Genomic DNA, 20,871 nt, shown 5'->3' with positions numbered 1-20,871 from the left:
AGATGACAAGCAACAAATGTTGTTGATGACAAGAATAAATATTATTAGCATGCTTGACTAATCATCACTTACTGTTACCTTCTTGTGCATTCTCAATTGAAATTTTACTAAGGTTGACTTTAACTTTGACTCCTTTTAATTTCATAAAATGAGTACCACCCTTTCCCTACAAATGTGTGGCCTTGTGTCAAAACAAGAAATCATTAATAATATTTGACTATACCAAGTTTATCTAGGATCTTTTCTTTTCCTTCTTCACAGGTATGAGTTACAATGAACTTGATGAACTTATTGAAAGTGATTCCAGTGTTGTAGTATATTTCAAATGAACCCGTTCAAATGACCTGCCAGAAGTTTGGAGCTCTACATTGATACTGTTTATTCTCACATTCTATATTTTTTTTACTCTTTTTCACTAAATTTTTATGTTACTAAGTATTATACTTCATCTAGAAAAAGGTGCAACATATTACTTTGCCATCTCATTACCATTTCTTCCTTTTATTTAAGTTGAATTTTTTCTTTTACTTTTAACCATTGTTTAATCTTACTAGGGTGGTGGGTGGCAGATTTGGTAGAGCAATAAGCAAAATGTTTCATGGTATTTAGTTACATTTGTTTATGTTCTGAGTTCAAATCTCCCCCTTACTAGGACAGTGAACAGAAGAATCAGGAGTGGTAGAATACCAAACAAAATACTGCTCAGTATTTAGCTACTTCTCTTTATGTATTATCCTAAAATTGCTGGTCATGTGCCACTGTTAGAAATTTTTATTTAAATTCACTACAAGAAGTTGTCTTTCCAATGGTCTTTCTTAAGTATTACTTAAATGAAAATTATATTGCAACAAAACATTATTTTTTCCTTCCTTTGCTATAAGTAACATTACATAAAAATCAAAGAAAAATATGATATTGTATGTTTGTAGGATTCTTTGATGTGAATAAATAATATGTATATATAATATAAAAAGAAAATGTCTAGTATTATTTATTTTTTTTATATTTGTCAAATGTTTTGTTTTTTTGAAAAGAAATATAAGCTTGCTATAAGTGCCTGCAAAATATTTTTAGCTAACTGAAACTTATTTGGAAAAGAAACCTCTAAGTTCCTAAACTTCTTTCAATGGGAACGTTTCATTTATTTTTATAAAATAAGTACCAATGAAGTATTGAGAAAATATTTTTGACAATATCCTTCTCTGAAAAGACATGGCCTTTTGTTTATATTACTATTACTATTCTTTTTGCTTATATTACTATTCTTAGTATTATTACTATGAGTGGTTATCTAGTAGAATCGGCAAATTCGTCGAAAATGACTTACGATATTGAGTTAGGTCCCTTACCCTTCTTAGTCAGCTTTCCCTATTATTCCTCCAGAGTCAGTGAAATAAATACTAAGTCAGGTATTGTCTAATCAACTTTGACTACTGCCTGAAATTTGTGGACGTCTGTCTATGTGCATTAGTAGAAATGGAAGAGTGAATGGTATTTAGTTGTGCACTTTTACATTCTGAATTCAAATCCCCTCAAGGTAAATTTTGTCTTTCATCCTTACAGGATCAATAAAATAAAGTACCAGTCATGTACTAGGATCAATATAATCGACTATTCTCCTCCAAAATTTCTAGGCTTGGGCTTATGTTAGAAAATTATTATCATTGTGGTGTAGTAGAAACGATAGATTGTTCAATTAAAAACTTAACAACATTCAGCTTCGTCCCTCTTCATTTTCAGTTTAAATCTGTCAAGATCAACTTTGCTTGATCATAGAGATTTTTTTTTTTCTTTTAAGTCATTAAAAAAAATTCTGCAGCATAAATTCAAATAAAATAAAAAGAGTTCTTTGCTAGTTCAATATTATCATCCTACTCCATATGTTCTCAATACAAGAATCAGGGTGAGAGACCATCTATTTTACAAGAGTAAATAAGCTTGTCATTAATCTGATGTAGTATTGTTGGTTATTCCTCTCAACACTATCTCCTGGCAATTAGAAAAAGTCGGAAAATTCTGTAGATAAGCAATGCAGGCAGTTGATAGTTTCACATCCTCAACTCCATCTATTTATTCTGAGAGAGAGAGCGCAGGTGATAGGTATTGGTTATTGTGAAAGTTCAGTGTTCTTTTACCAAGGAGAAAAAATTTGGGGTCTGTTTCACAACTGATTTTCTTTTCCTTATGCAGGCATTTTTCGTTAAGTGTTTGGTTTAAATTCTTGATCGTAACAGCTAAATGCAGAAGGTTTTTTTTTTTTTAATCAAACCGCTTGTAATTTTTAAGTTTTTGGAAAGTGTGTTTGGTAAGTAAGAAAAGGAAATTTTTATACTTCTGAGGTTCGTGTCTCAATAGCTTATATGGGCGGTTACAGATATCGTTAACTGAAAAACAACGTTCACCCATTGTGTGTTCATACTTACATTTCCCTTGAATAAATAATATTTCAAAGTTATTTCCCTTTAAACTCAAGGTGAATCTCGATGGTATAGAGTGAAGTCGAAATTTATAAGTTCCAGCCAAAATGTTGCTAGCTATATCTTTTCGTTTTTTGATGTCCATTATCCCAATGTTTTTCTTTGTTTTTTGTATAAATTTCCGAAATTTCCAATTCGAAACTTTTTTTCACTTCTCATTTTTGACATATAAATGGTAGTAAGCCTATTATGGGATCTAATGAAGTCAAAAGCTTCTTGATTTTTAAAATCAATCAGTTGGACTGTTTGGAAAATACTATGCTCATATGCTAACTAGCGACAGTTTACAGTGTAACAGTCAGCAATCCTTGATTTTTCATTGTAATCCTGAAATTAAATCAAACAATAATTTATTATAATTCTGTTAAATATAGTCTACCAACACTTAATCCTTTTAAAATTCAAATTTTTTTTTAGATTTCTTCCCACAATATATTGAATTTAATAATTACTTATATAACAGGTATGTATGATACATATATAATACAAAACCAGAGAAAACACAAACATGAGCAAAGAAAGAAGAAAAAAAGAAAAAACATCAATTCAACAATAAGTGCTTCAATTGGTCACACCACAAGGTTCAACGGAAGCTATTCAACATGCTTGTGACATTACCACGCATGACTGAGAGGCATCTTCACGGGCATCACCTGACACCTTGGTAGGGTGAGCCACCAACAATCACAAGGGTGATTGTTGAGCTGTCAGCAGCCCAGACCCTTCAAACATCTCTATTTCCAACCGAATAAGAACTGATCATCAATAAAGAGATAATAGTCGTTTCATTCTAAAATATACCAGGTATTTGCATTCAGATATTTGTGTATATGGATGGCTAGATGAAGGGATGTGTGCAGAATGAATCTATATATTCCTCTAGCAGATTCAATACTTTTTTTATGATTGTTGAGAATGCATAGTAAAATTCAAAGAATCTTTGAACTTTGTCACTGTCCTCTTGGTGGAGGCGACGATGTTGTTGTTGTTATTTATTTAGCCACACTATCTTGAAATCTCTGCAAGAACCTTGTCATGTCTCCACTTGATCGGCCTTTTCCCATTTCCCTTGGGCAACCGGTCAAAATATGGTTCAGGGTGCAATGAGTTGCTTTGCACTGCTTGCAGGATGATTTTTTTTCTTTACCCCATACTTTAACAATCGGGGTTGGCAATAGGTTGGTGACAGGAGGGAGGACAGTCTTTCCTGGTTGGAGCTCCCGAGTTCCTTCCAGAATAGTGGGCACTCAAGTGCCTGGTCCCACTGCATCCAGTGTCCTCAGTTGAATCATGGATTCTTTGCACTATGAGCTCTCTCCTGCCCCTGGTATTGGTGTTGTAATTGCCAAGTTCTAGCCATCCTTGACTGACTACTCTGACAATCTCCTGGTGTTTCCAGTATATCTCTGCTTCCTAGAGTTTCCATTTTCTGCCATATTTTGTAGTGTATCTTTCTCATCTTCAGATTAGCAATGTGGTGATTGCTCTTGCTTTGTGGCTTTGAATTCTTCCACCATTGAAATTGGGAGCTGAGCTTAGAGGTCTTGCTGTTCAGATTGACTGAGCCTTAACTTTGGGGCAATGCCCAGCCACCTTTGCACAAACTTACAGCATAGCTTTTCCATCACCTCTATCTGAGTCATGGAAAAGTCGTAAAGCAAAACTGGCCACTGGGTATGAAGCATCATACTTTGAACTTTCCAAGTAGCTGGCTCTTATCAACTGCTCTTAAGCCACTTGCTTATTTGGGTTTTACTGTTTTGAGTATTGCCAATATCCTTAAGCATAATTTTTTCCAAAGCAGCTCTCCCTTTTCTTGGATTGTTGGTATCCCAGAGCCTGAATGTTGAAGATATCATTTGTCAGCTTTCCTTTAAGGACATTCAGGCTCCGAGATTTTGCTGGGTCGAACTTCAGGCATGACCATGTGGCCATCTTTTCCAGTGAGCTCAATGTCCAATGTGTCCCTTTGACTGATGGTGCCTTAACTGTTATGTCCATGGACGCAGTGCAAACTGGATTTCCTATGCTTTTATCAATTTCAGGACCTCTCAGTTGCTTCCCTCTTATCTCTAGCAGTAGGTTCATGGCAACCACAAACAACACTATGAATATTGTGCAGCTTGCCATAATGCCTTTTCAAATTGTTGCCACTCTGGTAAAACTTCTCACATGAACATCATCCTCAGGGAATCCATGTGGGATATTATGAACCAGCTACTTCTGTTGGTACTTGGTGTACCCCAATGCACTTTGGAGAAAATGGTGAGGCACACTTGGGTACACTTTGGTAAAATCTACCCATACAGTGGAAAGTGAGTTCTTGTTCCTCCTTGCTTCCTTAAACCCTTACCCAGCAAAGATGAGTTAACTGGTCTTCACCCAATTTGCTCTTTTCAGAGTGTGATGAGTAAACTCGTCCAATACATATAATTTCAAAAACAGCTACGAGTTTATGTGTCAATTCTCAGTTTCTATCAGTTTTTTTTTTTTTTTAAACAAATTATGCCCAGATGTCGAGCTCAGAAGATGACAATGAGTATGAACCTTCTCTTAGAAGCTTGGATACATCAGATGAGAGTGCAAGCTCATCCGATAATGGCTATTCTCTCTTAAGCGAGGAGGAGGAGGATGGATGAATTTGGTGTCGAAAAAATGCATGATTCTTCCACCACCATGCTTCTCATTCACTGGAAATCCTGGAATATCAGTTCCCCTTTACTTTTGATGATAAAGTTGGAAAAAAAAAAAGCAATAAATAAAAAAAATATGGGAAGACAAGTTATCTTGTTTTTGCTGAAAATGGTATCTTCAAAATAAAATTTCAAGTAAAACAGATAAAAACAAATTATTTCCATAATCAGCATTAAAAATACTATAAAAAAAGCAATAAAGAAATTTGCCTGAAAATGAAAGGTTTTCTCCAAAAAGTCGCCAGGGAAGGGGTTAATGACATGGCTGATTGACAATGTGTGCTTGAGGCATCCAGAGTAGCCTGGGACCCTGCCTTTCTGGACACTCATGTCAATCAAAAGATCTTCCCTTCAGCGTCCAAAAGGGAGATCTCTCAAAACTAATCAAATCTCGCTGAGTTTTCCTCTTTTGGGATAAAACAGCCCTCTGCGAGTGTCCAGAGCCAGGGTTCCTGCTTCTTCTTCCAAATCAAACATGAGCTTTCGCCACCACCGACCTCACTTTCTACAAAGTGAAGTTTGCAATGTTGAAGAGGACGTGGAGTTTGAGCATTGGCAATGGAAAGGGAAATCTCCTGGGGTTGCCATGCACTGCTGCTATTTTGCTTTCCACTTAAGTTCAGCTGTGAACTGGAAGAGGTTGTTATAAAAGGTCTTCTTTTGCCTCAACTTCTCTTTGTTTTTTCCCAAGTGAATCTGCTCTCCAAAGCTGGAGTAGGTTTCTTCATAACTCCATGGTAAGTTGGTTTAAAGCTATTGTATTTTCATCATCCACTTCTTTCCACCTTTTCTTCACCTGTCATAGCTCTTTCCTCAATTCTGCTACCTGACACTACCTCCTACTAGGACTGTTATGCTTGTTGCTTTTCCTTTTCTTCAAACCAAAGGTATTTTGGCATGCCTGGTATACCACTCATGGTTCTTATCTTCCTGGTAGCATCACCCTTCAGAATATAGTTCAGGATGATGTTTAAGTCCTTGTCTAACTGGGCTCATCTCATATCTGTTGCTGGTGACAAATTCAGCCGTAGTTTCTTCTTGAACCTCTCAGGACTTTCAGATTCATTTACTTCTCTTATGCATTGAGCAAGCTGAGAAAAGAGGCCCTTGGCCCTGGTCCTCCGATGACTGACAAGCAGTGTTGATACTCCCAAAACTAGGTCTGTGGGTTTTGTGTTGCTCTAGTTGCTCTTTGCATTTCAATTTGCTTTGATGAATCTTCATGCCATGTTCACTTCTAGATACTCTACCACAGCCATTGCATCTCCTTTGCATTTCACCCTCCTGTCTTCTCAGTTTGCCTGGGGGTATTCTTCCTGATCCATATTAGTAGCACGGCTTACTGGTGCAGTACTTTGAGGTGCTATCCGTAATACTCTTGTGTGGCATCTTTCCAAACGGCCCATTCTTTCATGGATATCAGTTGGTTTTTCCCTTCCACCAATGGGCCTTTCCCCATGGTTACAAAATTATAGGTGAAATAGACATCAGTGATGCTTCGCCCCACACAAAGTTGCAGGAGTTACTTTTGATACCCTTTGGTGGTGGTAGTGATGGCTGGTGTTTATTAGCCTTCACCCATTGCAGATCAATCCACTTGGCAATTTCTGCAAGAACCTGATTCAGGGTGCAATGAGGTGCTTCACACTGCTTGCAGGATGGGTCTTTTTCTTTACCCCATATTTTAAGATTGTTTTGGGTTGGCAATAGGTCAGTGACAGCACAAAGGAGGAATCTGCCTTTCACTTTAAGAAAGAGGCCTTTTGTTGTCAGCTGGGGTAGGAGCTCTTTGAACTTTGTCCAGCCTAATCTTATTCTCACAGCTATGCTCCCAGAACAACCATCTCCACTACTAACATTATTGCCTAGATACCGGAAGCTATCTACTACGTCTAGCTTGCCCCACTGGTAGTTGGAGTCTATTTTCCACACATGTTCAGCATTTATGATGCCTGTGCACCTTTTATGTGCACCAAAGCTTAAACTAGGTGCATCTTACAGAGTTTCTACCTACTCCTTTTCTACAGATTGAGCAGGGGATTTGTGATTTGTCTGCTTCCTACTTACTATGACTTTGGTTTTTGCTAGGTTAACTCTAAGGCCTTTTGATTCTAGACCTTGTTTCTATACCGGGAACTTCTTCTCTAGCTCAGGTAGTGATTCAACTACAAGGGCAAGGTCATCAGCATAAAGGAGCTCCCAGGAGCAGCCTATCTTGAATTCCTGTTATTTCCTGGAGGACTATGATGAATAAGAGGGGGCTGAGCACTGATACTTGCTGAACCCCTACTTGTATCCTGAATTCTTCACTGTACTCGTTGCCTACCCTCACCTTACTTGTAGTGTCCCTGTACAAGGCTCGTACAGCTCTCACCAACCACTCTATCCCTAATTTCCTTGTGGGTGGTTCTCTAGAAATTCAAGAAAGCTATGTCAGTTTTTTTGTTTTTTTACTGAAGGAGGAGCCTGTCGAATATTTACCAGGCCCTGGGCCAATGTTTCAGCTAACTTCACCTCCCTTAAGGCCCTGGACACATTTATTATACACTGGCTGAGATACCCAGCATTGCTCGGGATTTAAATGACATAGTTTGTATATATGGTACAGTTAAGTTGAAAGATGCAATACGGAGAAGTGTAGTATTGATGACAAAACATTTGTGGAGTAAATGAGGGCTAATTCGACTAAGTGACATGTTATGCATCTGTTTGGAAGATTTCAGGCCCTAACCTTGTCATGGAAAAGTGGGTGGGAGACACAGGGACTACATCTATGTGATAAATTAAGCCTGTGGGTGTGCTTAACAGACCACATGAAAGAAATGACATGGTAAGTGGGCGGTTGACATGGAAGCAGTTGAAAACAGCACTGTCATGTGATATTTTGGTTTGGAATCAATAGTCGTGGTTCAAACCATACACTTCTTCACGTAAACAGCATGCAACCATTGGAAGGACAACTCAGCTCCCAAACGAAAACAATTCTGCATACACAATTCTGCAAGATCACATTAAAGACACAGTCTCTAACTAACATGGTTCAGTCTTAGACACCATAAATTAGTTGGTTAATGTACATGCAATATTTCGGGTTTTAATCAATAGCTGAAGAATATTTGTATGGGCTTCATCTATGCTTAGAAGGAAGACTTTGATACTGAAGCTAAAAGAAAATAATTGAATAGTTGCTCAGGATGTTTGAAGTCTATATCAGTTCATCCATTTAATACACCCTACTTACATAATTTCAGTAGCTGTTTTTTTCCAGTTTGAACAGAAGCAATGTGTGGACCATGTGGGCAGTCATACGTACCCCAGGAAAGAGGGTTTTCTGGCCCCTGGGGGCCCCATTACTCATTATGTGAAAAATTTTAAGAGTCTAAAGCCATCTCTGGAACATAAATAATGTATGTTCCCAGTTTGGAGAAAACTTAGTTGTGAACTTTAGAAGTTTTGTAGGTTTACACCTATGCACACACATCCTCAGTTTTATATATATAAAATATAGTATAGTATAGGTAGAGAAATTAACATAAGTATGTCATCAAGAGTAATGTCCCTTGAACCAATGAAGCAACCAAGTTATGCAATCATTTGTATTGTTTACCCAGGAAAGAGGGTTTTCTGCCCCTAGGGGCCCCATTACTCATTATGTGAAAAATTTTAAGAGTCTAAAACCATCTCTGGAACATAAGTAATGTATGTTCCCAGTTTGGAGATTACTAGCTGAATTACCTGGAAAACCGGGGGTTATTTCCAGTTTCGAATAAATACAGTTTCATGTCCTATCCCACTCCCTGTTCAGTTCACATTTAAATTACAAATAGATTTAGAAATACATGGTGATCTGGGATAGATTTACAAATACCGGCAAGTAATACAGTTGAATCATAATATCGATTGATTGTACTGGTAAGGTAATATCAAAATGGAAGGATGAGAGGATTGATGATGTGCAAGTATGAAACAACTGATTGATGGTTGATTATTATCGATTTTGCAGAGTTGCTTGATATACATTTTTGGTCAAATGATTTGGATTGCCGACTCTTGAGCATCCTACATACAGTTGGCCATGCGAAAAAAACAGGTTCTGCAAGGTTTAGGCTTACCATGTCCAAGGACTGTCCCTAGGCCTTGTTTATGGTCATTGCAAAACTCAGTTGTACAGGAAATTGCAGTCACTTGAACTTAAATGGCATGTCAGAAGGAATCAGCAAAATTCATGGTATGAAGACAACCTCACCATTTGCTTTGCCAGTGAGAATGGTTGCTTCTAAGAGTCTTTGCATTATCATGTTGATTGTAAGTCGTATGCCTTTGCAAAGCTTGGGTGAGTCCAGGTTTCTTAGAACATGACTGGTGCACCAATCTTGAGGTGCAAGTTGTAAGGTGAGAGGCCTATTGGTGCCAGGCTATTCAAAAGTTTTGTGGGATAGTTCACAACTTCATCGGAGTTGAGCACAGAGTCAATTGACTTATAGTTACAATGCTCACAAGGCAGCTGATCCAGGAGTTTGATGTTCAAATCACCCACTGCCACGTTCTTTGGTGCTAAGATGGCACATGTTCTCATCCAGGGTTGGTCTTTAAATTGAATCCCCAGGTTTGGAAACACTCTTGCTATTAGTTCCTGTATACCTGATACAATGTGTTCAAAAGGCAAACTAACCATATTGGTAAAGTTTTAATAAATCTTAATACAGTGATTTGAAAACAAATATAAAAACACTTCACCTTACATTTATTAAACATCTGTTGGAGTGAGGTGGTATGGGCATGTATTGAGGAGGGATGAAGAGAATGTTCTGAGGAAGGTGATTGCATTTCAGGTAAATGGAGTGCGAAAGTGAGGTAGATCAAGGAAAAGGTGGAGGAAGGGATTGAGAAGGTTGGTTTAAAAAAGGAGGATGCCCAAAACCAGGCGAGATGGTGTGAGGGCGGTTGCAACAAAACCCAGATTTAAAATATTGGAGGAGGATGATGATGTTGGACATACTATAAAAGTTTTGACTGAGCATACGATAGTTAATTCACTAAAATATGTGTTAAGTGATAGGAAAAAAATAAAAGAACAAAGTATCAAAATTAAAAATTGCCCAACAATTCTATGGAAGAAAAAACAAAGTATTAAAATTAAAAATTGCCCAAATGTTTCAGTAAGTTGGTAAAGTTTTAATAAATCTTAATATGGTTATTTGGAAGCAAATATAAAAACACTTTACCTTTCACAAAGATTTAGCCAGCCCGAGGCTAAAGTAGAAGACACTTACCCAAGGTGTCACACAGTGGAACAGAACCTGGAACCATAGGGTTTGGAAGCAAGCTTCTTTATTTCATTAAAATTCGCCATTGGAGGCATTACAGAGAGGGGACAAACAAGGACAGACAAACATAAGGGGGAAGAAGCTTAAACGTTTTTTTTAAAATTTTACAAGTTATGAATAAATTAAAATATGATTGAAAATTGATTTAAAAATTAATTTTAAAATATTACACAAGAAATCATTGCGCTTTGCAATGAGGCAGCTAGAAGGAAGGCACCTGACCATCCTGGTAGAACCTTTGCTTCCCAAATTGACCTCACTTATTTGGTGCAATCTCACTCAGCTTGCGCTCCACAGACTTCCATCTTTTCGTAAACATATCCCGTGACAGGCACTTTCTCTCCAGCCTGATCTTACTACTGAGGTGGTAACTAAAAAAGTTAACCAACCCCTGGCCAGAGACAAAGGTACCTTCCATACTGTTTCTTTCAGTATGGCTACTACGCAGAAAAAACAGGCCTTCCTTTCCCTGTTAAGGAAAGGAGGTGGTACAGTCTCGATGATAGACTCAGCTGATAGCTGTACTCTTCCTATTACTGACAACAGTTGTTCTGCAAAGGCTATCAGTCCCAACAACTCCGAACAGTCCACAAATGCGTGCAAGACGGTTTCCCTATCTTGCCCACATCTAGGGCATGTCGGCGAGACGGCACTTCCGTGCCTTGACAGCTTGTTGCAAACAGGTAACGCCGCTTGGAAACATTGCCAAGCCAGGGATTTCTGTTAATTATCCAGATACCCCGGCCCGAACATTCTCCTAAACAGGCTGACCAACTGACTTTCATCGTAGCCTAGGGTCCCCCCCAAGGCATCTTCTGACATAACCCACTATAAAAATCCATGGTGGAACTCCTGCTGCCGGCATTGCCCGCCCGAGAGAGTAGCTGGAGCGCCTGGCGGCACTCCAGATGCCAGTCTCCCAGCTTAGGTCACTGCTTAATCCATGTACCAATGTCCGTTAAGGACACTAACTTGGGAAGGAAGAACCGAACGTGCGGTGACCACACCTGTTCTCCATCCAGGTAAAGCCAGAAGTGCCTCAACCTTAACGCGAGTTTTCGCATCCTCAGCCAAGGCATCCCTAGCCCACCTTTTAGCGGTTTCTGGCAGCAGACAGAGCGCTTTACAAGTGGTTTTCCTCCTTTCCACAAAAAGCGGAAAAGGATTCTCTCCAACTTGTTCAGCCACAAATCGGGGCAAGGCACCACGGTCAGGCGGTAGGTAATTACTGATGCTATAAACATCTGCTCCACCTCCGCCCTTCCTAGCAATGATAACGCCCGCCCAGACCACGTCTGGGTTAGAGCGGTCACCTTGCTGGCCACCTCGCTCCAATTTTTCTCTATCTGGAGATCTGGACCTATCCAGACTCCGAGCAACTTAACAGGACCTTGCGTCCAACGCCCCCCAACGTTATTGGACGCCATCAGCTTGCCCCTCCAGGTGCCGAGTTGCAAACCGACCGACTTGTCCTTGTTAACCTTTGCTCCTGCCACCGCCTCGTAACTTTTGATGGCCTTTTCCACCACTGGAATCTGGCCCTCATCCGCCACGATGATGGAAATGTCATCCGCGTACGCTGTAGTTCTCCTTCCATACCATAGATCAAGTGGAGCGCCCCCTAGTGCCTCCAACTTCCGCAGCAATGGCTCCAGAGCCAACACATACAGAAGCGGATATAGGGGACACCCCTGACGAACTGAACACTCGATCCTGAACGGTTTCGAAAAGAACCCGTTCACCTGACAGACTCGATGTCGCTGTACAAAGCAGCAATCCAACCACGGAAGATCGGGCCTAGGCCAGCCTTCTCGAGGACCGCCGCCAAGTACCGATGGTCGACCCTATCAAACGCCTTAGACTGATCTAAGAGTTATGGGCCTAAAGTTCCCTATCTCGTCCCCCTTGCTCGGGTCCTTTCTAATCAACGTCACTGCCCCCCGGCTTGCAGACTTGGGGATTCTCCCATTCTGCTGCCAGTTGGCATAAACGCTGGTCAGTAGGTGTCCGAACAAGTCTGGCATACTTTTATAAAATTCGTAGGGCAGACCATCAAGACCCGGTGACTTGTCCCCGGGGCATTCGCCCAGCACCTTGATCACCTCCTCGGCTGTGATTGGCCCTTCACAGCACTCAGCCTTCCTTGCCGAGAGAGGCGGTCCGCCAGTCAGGAAGTCCCTGAGGGCTTCACCATGATCAAGCGTCCCGCCCCTCCCAAACAACTCGGCAAAGTGTTCGTGAAGCGCCTCACACATCTCGTCCCGTTCTTTGACCGTGCGTCCTTTTTCGATAATAAGAGACCTTATTGTGGCTTCGTTGCCACGCTGGGTTTCTACCGTGTGGGCCCATCAGGCAACGTTAATTCCCTCGCGGCCCAATGCTCTCACTTTAGCCCGGACTCTACACCCCTCATGTTTGGCTTTGAGGTGACGGTCCAATGCCATTCTCGCTGCCAGAATGTGGGATGCAGAGCCCAACCTCAGCGCCTCTTCTAAGTTCTTAACTAGCTACCCTTCTACTCTAGTCCTATCTAGTCTTAGCTGTTTGCTAAACCTAATAGACTCGAAACGAATGGCTCTTTTGAGGGCGAACCACCACCGGTTATTAACCACGGTACCGGTTAACGCTCTCTGTACTAACTCCTTAATCCGACTACGGTATGCCTCACAAGTCAAAATAGTCTTGTTCAGCTTCCAGTAGCCAGGTCCTCTACTAGTTGTACTATCTACGTCCAACCTACACTTAACCATTCTATGGTCAGTGTAGGACACTTGGACAAGTTGTGGACAAGTAAAACTAGGCTTATCTATAATTCTTATTACTATCCTATCTAGATAAGACTTGAACCTTCCGTCGCCACTCATCCAGGTCCACTCTGGCACTTTCGGATGTTCAAGCCTGTAACGGACTGCCAGCTGAAATCGCTTAAGCAGATCGACGAGGCGTGAGTTCACTTTTCTATCAATCGAGCCGATGCTATCGATGCGAGTGTCAACAATAGCGTTGAAGTCCCCTAACACTACTAATGTCTTTGACATCACGAGAAAGCCCTCTAGACGCCGATAAAAGTCAGTTTGGAAACCTCTAGCGCATGGTACGTAGAGTCCGATCAGCCTGAAGGCCTTACTGCTGTATGTCACATCAAGGACGACCAGCCCACCTTCAGTGTCCACAAAGACTGTACTTGTCTGCAGAGCCAAGCCATTGCGGATCAGTACCACTACACCCCCTCGTCCCCCGGTCTGGCCAGGAGCCATGATTTTCTCATAGCCATTCAGGAGAGGCGAGAAGGTTCATAGACTGTCCAGCTTGGTCTCTGTAGCAACCATCACATGTATATCATGCAATCTGAGGTCGTCGAGGAAACATGCCTGCTTCCACTTCGAACTCAGACCACGCACATTTAAACATCCAATGTTCAGTGAGGCCATTTGAAAGAAGAAAAGGTTCTACTTACGTTTTGCTGGAGAGGTTGGAGCTGATCTCGTTATACGCTCGTCAGCCCATCTACTTTTCTCCTCCTCTAAGTATTTTGGTAGCTTTTTAAATTTTTTTATGCTATTCGGTTCCCTAGCCTCCAGTTGTTTAAACGTCTCTTCTCCGATCCATGCACATCTTTCATGGTGATCTTCTTTTTTTTTTTTGTAAAGCCTTGCGGTTTTGTGTAGTACTACCACGCCATCAAGGTACAAGCTTCGAGTATTGTACTCGATTAGCACTAGTTTATCTTCGAGTTTTTCCAAATTTTTTTCCTTTTTTCTTCGGTCAGCGGGGCAGGATTTTTTTGGTGTCTGTGTTGCGTCAGTGTTGTTTTTTGTGGGGTATATGGACGGGGATAGTGTATGTGCTCTCTTTTTTTTTTTTTTTTTCACCATTGTAAACTCCCCCTCTGCCATTTCCATACTATTTCCTGGGGGGGGGGGGCCACAAGTAGTTCAGCCGGTGTCACAGTGGGGGGGCTTTGTTAGTGTGGGGGTTTGTGTATGTGAGGGCTGGGGTTTTCCATTTATTTGTTTGGGGGTTGGCACCGTAACAGCGGGGGTGGGAATTTTTGTGCTTGTTGGGGTTGGTGTGTTTGCGAGAGTGGGTATTTTTTCCACGTTTGAAGGGCTTTGTGCATGCAACAGTTTTTCTTTATATTGTGGGCAATCCACACGAATGTGGCCCAATTTTCCACATTCGTAGTAGGTGGGTTTTCTTCCTTCCACCTGCACTCTAAGGGCCACATTATTGCCCATGAGCACTCTTCCTGGTAGTACCTGAAGGTCTTCTTGTGCCCCCTGAATAATTACTGTGACGCTCTTCCCTAGCCAATACTGCAGGGCAGAGCATGTCACTGTTAGAATTTTTATCCGGTCCGTCCTATTAAACAACAGGGCGGCCACCACTTCTTTTGGATCGACTTCCGGTGGCACTTCATTAATTTTCACGCTGGAAGTTCTCTTCCCCATATATGTTGATAGCAGTAGCACCTCTTTGGTTTTAAGGGGATACACAGAATGCCCGCGGGCCACCTCTTCCTCTGAGAAACGGACCTCCACAGTACCATATGCCCGCCCCCTTGCGATATACACCACATCTTTCCATATCGGGGACAAGCATTTTTCAATAATATTTTTATCAAAGTGTTTAAACCTTTTGTCCTTTAGACAGAAGGTTTTAAACACTACGGTCCATTTCTCAGTGTCCAAAACACTGGAGGAGGGTGATATCGTAACATCACCACCCTCCTCCTTCATTCTTTTAAACATGTCTTTTAATTCTTCAATATTTATATCAATATTTTCCGTTGCCACTGCGGCAACCGTGGAGAATTTTTTCCCGCTATTATATTCACTCTCTGCGAGAGTACACTGTTCGTGTATTATCTCTACCGACATAATTCGGTTGGCGGATTAACATAAAATTTTAAAATTTAATTGGTTTCCCACACAAACTGGGAAACCTATAAAAAAGGTTTTCCTCTTAAAGAGTACAAAAATGTTCAAATCCCACCCCTGTTAGGGGGAGGGGCACAAAAATAGTCTAGAAAGACTATTCAGAGTTCAAAAAATAAAATAAAATGTTTCAACAAAATGCCGCAATGGCCAGCAACTACAATAATTTTTGTAATTATTCCCCGGTAGAACCAGGAAACAAAACAGTTCAACAATTTTTTCTACAATAATTTCTTCGTTCAACAGCAAAAAAATCCAATAACAGTAGCAATAACAACAACAACAAAACGCTTACCAGGAGCCAGTAAAAAATACGTCTTCACTGTAGTGAGGGAAGCAAGCTTCTTACCACAGCCACACCTGCACCTATTGTGTGTAACATTCTTGTACTTTTGGCTTTCATTGCTGTCTTTGATTGACTTATATGTCTGTGTTCTGTCCTCTCTTAACCTTTTCAATAAGATGTAAATACAGCTGTGCACTGCTGTATATATACTAAGCTCCAAACTGGCAGAATTATTGAAACATCAACATATAATAATTCTGTTTTGAGGGGGGGGGGGGTTCTGACTCTAAACATTCCGAGTTGGGTTCACAGAAACTATTTTTGTGTGGCAGATCTAATCTGCTTCCTGGTTTAACACCACCACCCAGGTCCTGAGTGCCCTTTAACAGATTCCACTGTGTTTAAAGCATTTGGGCCTGAGGATAACTTGATATCTTACTTCCTACTGTAGAAATGTATGAATCATGGTTTCTTCCTCACTGTTTTCAAAGGCCCAGCAAAAAGGTCCTGGGTTCTATCCTCCCCTAATGGTTGAAATGCAAAGTTGACCTTGTCAGGGTTTGAAATTAGAATGTAAAGATGTTTTTTGTCTGGCACTCCAATGTTTTTTTACCAATCTACTGTCTTTCACTAAGCCATGAAATATTTATCAAGGTTTGTTTATTTTACTAAATCATAATCAAAAGTAAAAATTTGCTTTCCTCTAAACTACTTTTCTCTACTCACAAAAAATGGGTGTGATGTGTGATGAATTGCAGAAAGATATTTGACCGCTCATATTGATAAAACACAATATTAATATGAACCTTGGATAAATGAAAAGCAAAACAGACTTTGGCAGAATTAAAATTCAGATCATTAAAAAACAACGAAATACAAGGCATTTTGGCTGATGCTTTACCAATTCTGGAAAGATGGAAAGCAAAACTGACCAAGGCAGAGTTCAAATTTGCAATGTAAATAAAAGGTATAAGTAAATATCACTCAATCAACTCTGCCAACCCACTACCCAAAGCTATAGTAAATGAAAAAAAGTGAATATATATATTAAATGAATTCTCATTTTACACTAACCCAAGTAATATTGATATCAAACTCTGGTTCATCCATAATATCTTCTAGTCTATCAATGTTTCCTGTACAAACAATTATAATTATTTCCTGAAATTCAAATATAAAATTTTGTTAGTAGCAATGTTATAATAGCTTTTCATTATGAATATTCAGAATTAGTGTTTTATATTAAAAAAAAAAGAAAATAATAATAATAATAATGGTTATGGCTGCAGAAAGGAAAGCTAAAGAGGGAGACAGAAACTTTGTTACTAGCTGCACAAGATCAAGCATTAAGGACTAATTGGATAAAAGCCAAGATTGACAAAAACCAAGTAAATTCCCAATGTAGATTATGCAAATCAAAAGAAGAAAGTGTTACTCATATAGTAAGTGAATGTAGCATGCTGGCACAGAAAGAATACTAGAAAGGACATGACAATCTAGGGAGAGCAATCCACTGGGAGCTATGTAGAAAGCTAGAATTTGAACATACTGATAAAAGGTATGAACATGAACCTAGTAAAGTATTAGAAAGTAAAGTAAACATTCAGACTGACAGAGTAATAGAAGCTAGAAGGGCTGATTTGGTAGTAGTAAATAAAAAGAATAGAAAGAGCCATATAATTGACTTTATAGTCCCAAATGATGAAAAAATTAATATGAGAAGTATAGAAAAAAAAAACAAAGTACCAGGATCTAGCTATTGAATTACAGAGACTATTAAAAGTGCGGGTAAAATGTATCCCAGTAATTATAAATGTATTGGGAGCTATCCCTGATGATCTGAACAAATGGATAAAGGAAATGGGAATAAAACCCAGTTTAGTGCAGCTGCAGAAAACAGTATTATTAGGAACTTGGCATCTAAGGTTACTTGCTGTAACCCAATAGGAAGATTCTTGGCATCTAAGGCTATTTGTAGCCCGTTGTTAAGATTTTTTCTTTTCCAACAGCCTAATCTGTTGAGTGTATATGAATAATAATAATAATAATAATAATAATAATAATAATAATAATAATAATAATAATAATAATAATTGTAGTTGTAAGGTACAAATAAGGTTGCTCTTACCTCGAAATGCAATCAGCGACAATACATCCAAACCTTCAGGTTACAGGAACCAGCAGAACTCAATAGTCATACCTATACATGCTCTCTTGCTGATGAGGCCTTAGGCCAACATGTTTTTGGATCTGATGATACGCTGTAAAGCTAAACACTTTATGAACATGAAACCCAGGGTAATCCCATAAGCCAGCCTTATCTAACTTTATTTATATTATATATATATATTTATTACATGAAACCCATAGCTTCTAAGAACTCAGCTTTGTCACACAACGTGAAAATCAACATACTGATAGCAGACTTAGTTAGGATAATGAACAATGTGTCCCCACTATGTGAACCCTATGAAACAAAGAAACGTACAGAACTTCATACACTGCATGCAAGTGTATGAAGTGTACCCCTTTGAGAATACCACATGCACCAATGATAACTGTATGGTATGTAAGATTAACCCTGGTATTATCTGTAGAACTAGAAATGTAATCTACAGCATAAGGTGCTTATAAAGACAATAACATGATATACATAGGTGAGACTAAATGCGGAGAGACCAAATGAACATTTGAGACAATATGATGACAAAAAACAGTCCTCCATACTCTACCAACATGCCAAAGACCAACATGGAGGCACACTGGGTCAACTTAACATCTGCGTTTTATCCAAGTACCTGAAGGACTCAACACTCAAATACAGGAGTACATCCTCATAAATGAAACATCCCCAGTACTAAATAGGAAATATGTGTAGGTAGTCATATCCCAATACCCACAGTTTATAGATACACAGGTAGAGTTGTTAGACTGTTATGTAGACATATATATATATATATATATATATATATATATATATATATATATATATATATCATATATGTAGGTAAATGGATATGTAAGTAAACAGATGGATAAATAGATAGATAGGTACATAGGTAATATGCACAGACAAGCACACACACATACATGCACACACAAGGAGACAGAGGTACACACAAACACATGAATATGCAGAATACATACGTACACACACACATACATATATATGGATATATACACACATGCATACATGTATACACATGGACATTGACACACACGCATATACACAAGCAGACAAAAAGAATGCAGCTCTGATAATAGACAGAGTCAACAACTATTGAAGAGGTTGTAAAATGCAACGAAAATTTTAGAAAAAAATAAAAAAGTAAATGAGTGGAAATCGAACTGGTGTGTTAAGTAATAAGGCACTAAAAGAGAATGACTCTCCCCAGACACAGTAATACGTATGTGTGTATGTGTCAAAGACACAGTATTTACTACAGCCTCCTTACCCACAAACAACATATAAACTAAAGCTAGAGCCTGATGACCTCATATGGTAATATATAATATTGCCAAAACTGCATTCCAAGGACTAGCTTTTCTCAGGTCCAGAAAATATTTCAATATGATAGTATGCTAAATTCTGCAAATCACTAGCAGTATACACATTGAAGTACTTGCTCACATATCTGGGCCAGTGCTGCTGCTGCTATACTAGCAAATAGTTTAGACTTCATCCAGAAGAAAGGCATTCACTTGATTGACAAAGAGTTGTTCACCAATGCATTTCAACCATAGCTCACAGACATCTTGTTTACTCTTCTACTGCTACTACATCAGCCCTTGCCAGTCTCAGTTTGCAAACTGCATATCACTCCATCTGATACATTTGTCTCTCTTTCTCTCATCTTACTTCCCAATACTTCTCTAAACACTTTTCCTGTCATACACTGTCAGAGCTGCTACTCTCTGGAATTCCCTCTTTGTCTGCTTTTTTTTTTTCTTGGTGATACCAACAAACACGTTCATGCTGAACAACAACCACATCAATCACCCAGATCTGAGGAGACTAGTAAATATTATGAAAACTTTCCTACCCCCTTTGACTAATTTTAAAAGCAAAAAGAAAAAAATAAAGTTTTTAAAACAAATTTATATCATTTTACAGCCAAATCATTTCATTACTTTCTTCCATTTTCTCAAAGCTTCTTGCTGTTCATGTTTCTGATTTTCTTCTTCATTCTCATTTTGTGCATTACCATTTTGAGAAACTAGCTGAAAACAGAAAATACATTTCCTTTAGAAAAATATGCATAATATTTAACTTGACAAATTTTTAAACGAATATAGGTTAAAAAATAAAATATAAGATAAATAAAACCACAAAAATTTGCAGTTTTGGGAGTCTCCGATAAAACTCCCAAACAGCATAGTTGTGAGTTTTTTGGGGGTTTTTTTCATATGACTTAATGAGAGAAGGAAGAGCATCACACATGACCTTTTTCAGGACCTTCAAGACTGCTTGGAGAAAATGACGAAAGTTATCCTCAGACCTGGCCTTGTAGTAGTGTTAAACCAAATGACAGGTTAAGAATAGGAACGGTTCTTTTGACAGATTTCCACACAGTTTCTGCCTGCTAAATTATGAGGCCTTACAGAAAAAGTATTCTGGCCAGATTTACATTTTAAAACTGCAGTTGATTTGATCTGATGAAAAATGAGCTAACCCACTTGATGTGTCAGTCATTTTGCTTCTATTTTGGGGTGTTTTTTTTTTTGTTTTTTTTTTCTCTCTGTCATACATAACTATCTTTGACTTTTAGTTATGGATTCCACTTCGAATATTACTCAAGAAGATTTACTGCTGTTTTAAAATTACTCCTTAAATAAATCATGAAAACAGTTTCATATTGATTGATGACTACCAGAATTCTGAGATTTCATTTTACTGGGATTCTTTTCACAGTTATCATTTTATAAGCATATATCTGACTTATAAGGTAAACCAAGTCCTTTAACAATATGGCCAGATTTGTTCAAGCGTGATATTCTTTAGAACTTTATAATCAATAAACCATGAAATATAGCTTTACATGAAGATTCAAATATATTCCATAGAGATTTTGTAAGAAATATATGTATACACTTATATCTATTTTTATTTTTACAGCCTTGCAGTGTCTGATTGAGTCCCAAATTAAAACA

The 20,871-nt window shown here is 39.0% G+C and overlaps 1 protein-coding gene and 1 long non-coding RNA gene across 4 annotated transcripts in view; one reads left to right on the top strand and one right to left on the bottom strand.

Moving 5' to 3' along the window:
* LOC106882059 (GATOR1 complex protein NPRL2) overlaps positions 1–978 on the top strand; it is a 41,661-nt gene extending 40,683 nt beyond the window's left edge. For all 3 annotated transcript variants that reach the window (XM_089353953.1, XM_089353952.1, XM_089353954.1), the window contains one exon: positions 262–978. In XM_089353953.1, the coding sequence (XP_089210079.1) occupies positions 262–329 (68 nt within the window). In that variant the 3' untranslated portion in view covers positions 330–978. The remainder of the gene's footprint in view (positions 1–261) is intronic.
* Positions 615–18,676, bottom strand: LOC149135142 (uncharacterized). The gene is made up of 2 exons (XR_016242279.1): positions 16,795–18,676; positions 615–2,804 (listed from the first exon to the last, which is right to left on the bottom strand). It is a non-coding gene; the product is annotated as an uncharacterized LOC149135142 (long non-coding RNA).
* Between the last annotated feature and the right edge of the window lie 2,195 nt (positions 18,677–20,871).

This window comes from Octopus bimaculoides, chromosome 6 (genome assembly GCF_046866305.1).
Source record: "Octopus bimaculoides isolate indiv1 chromosome 6, ASM4686630v1, whole genome shotgun sequence".
Lineage (NCBI taxonomy): Eukaryota > Metazoa > Mollusca > Cephalopoda > Octopoda > Octopodidae > Octopus > Octopus bimaculoides.
Note: the sequence above shows the minus strand (reverse complement) of the source record. Positions and strands in the feature narration are given on the sequence as shown.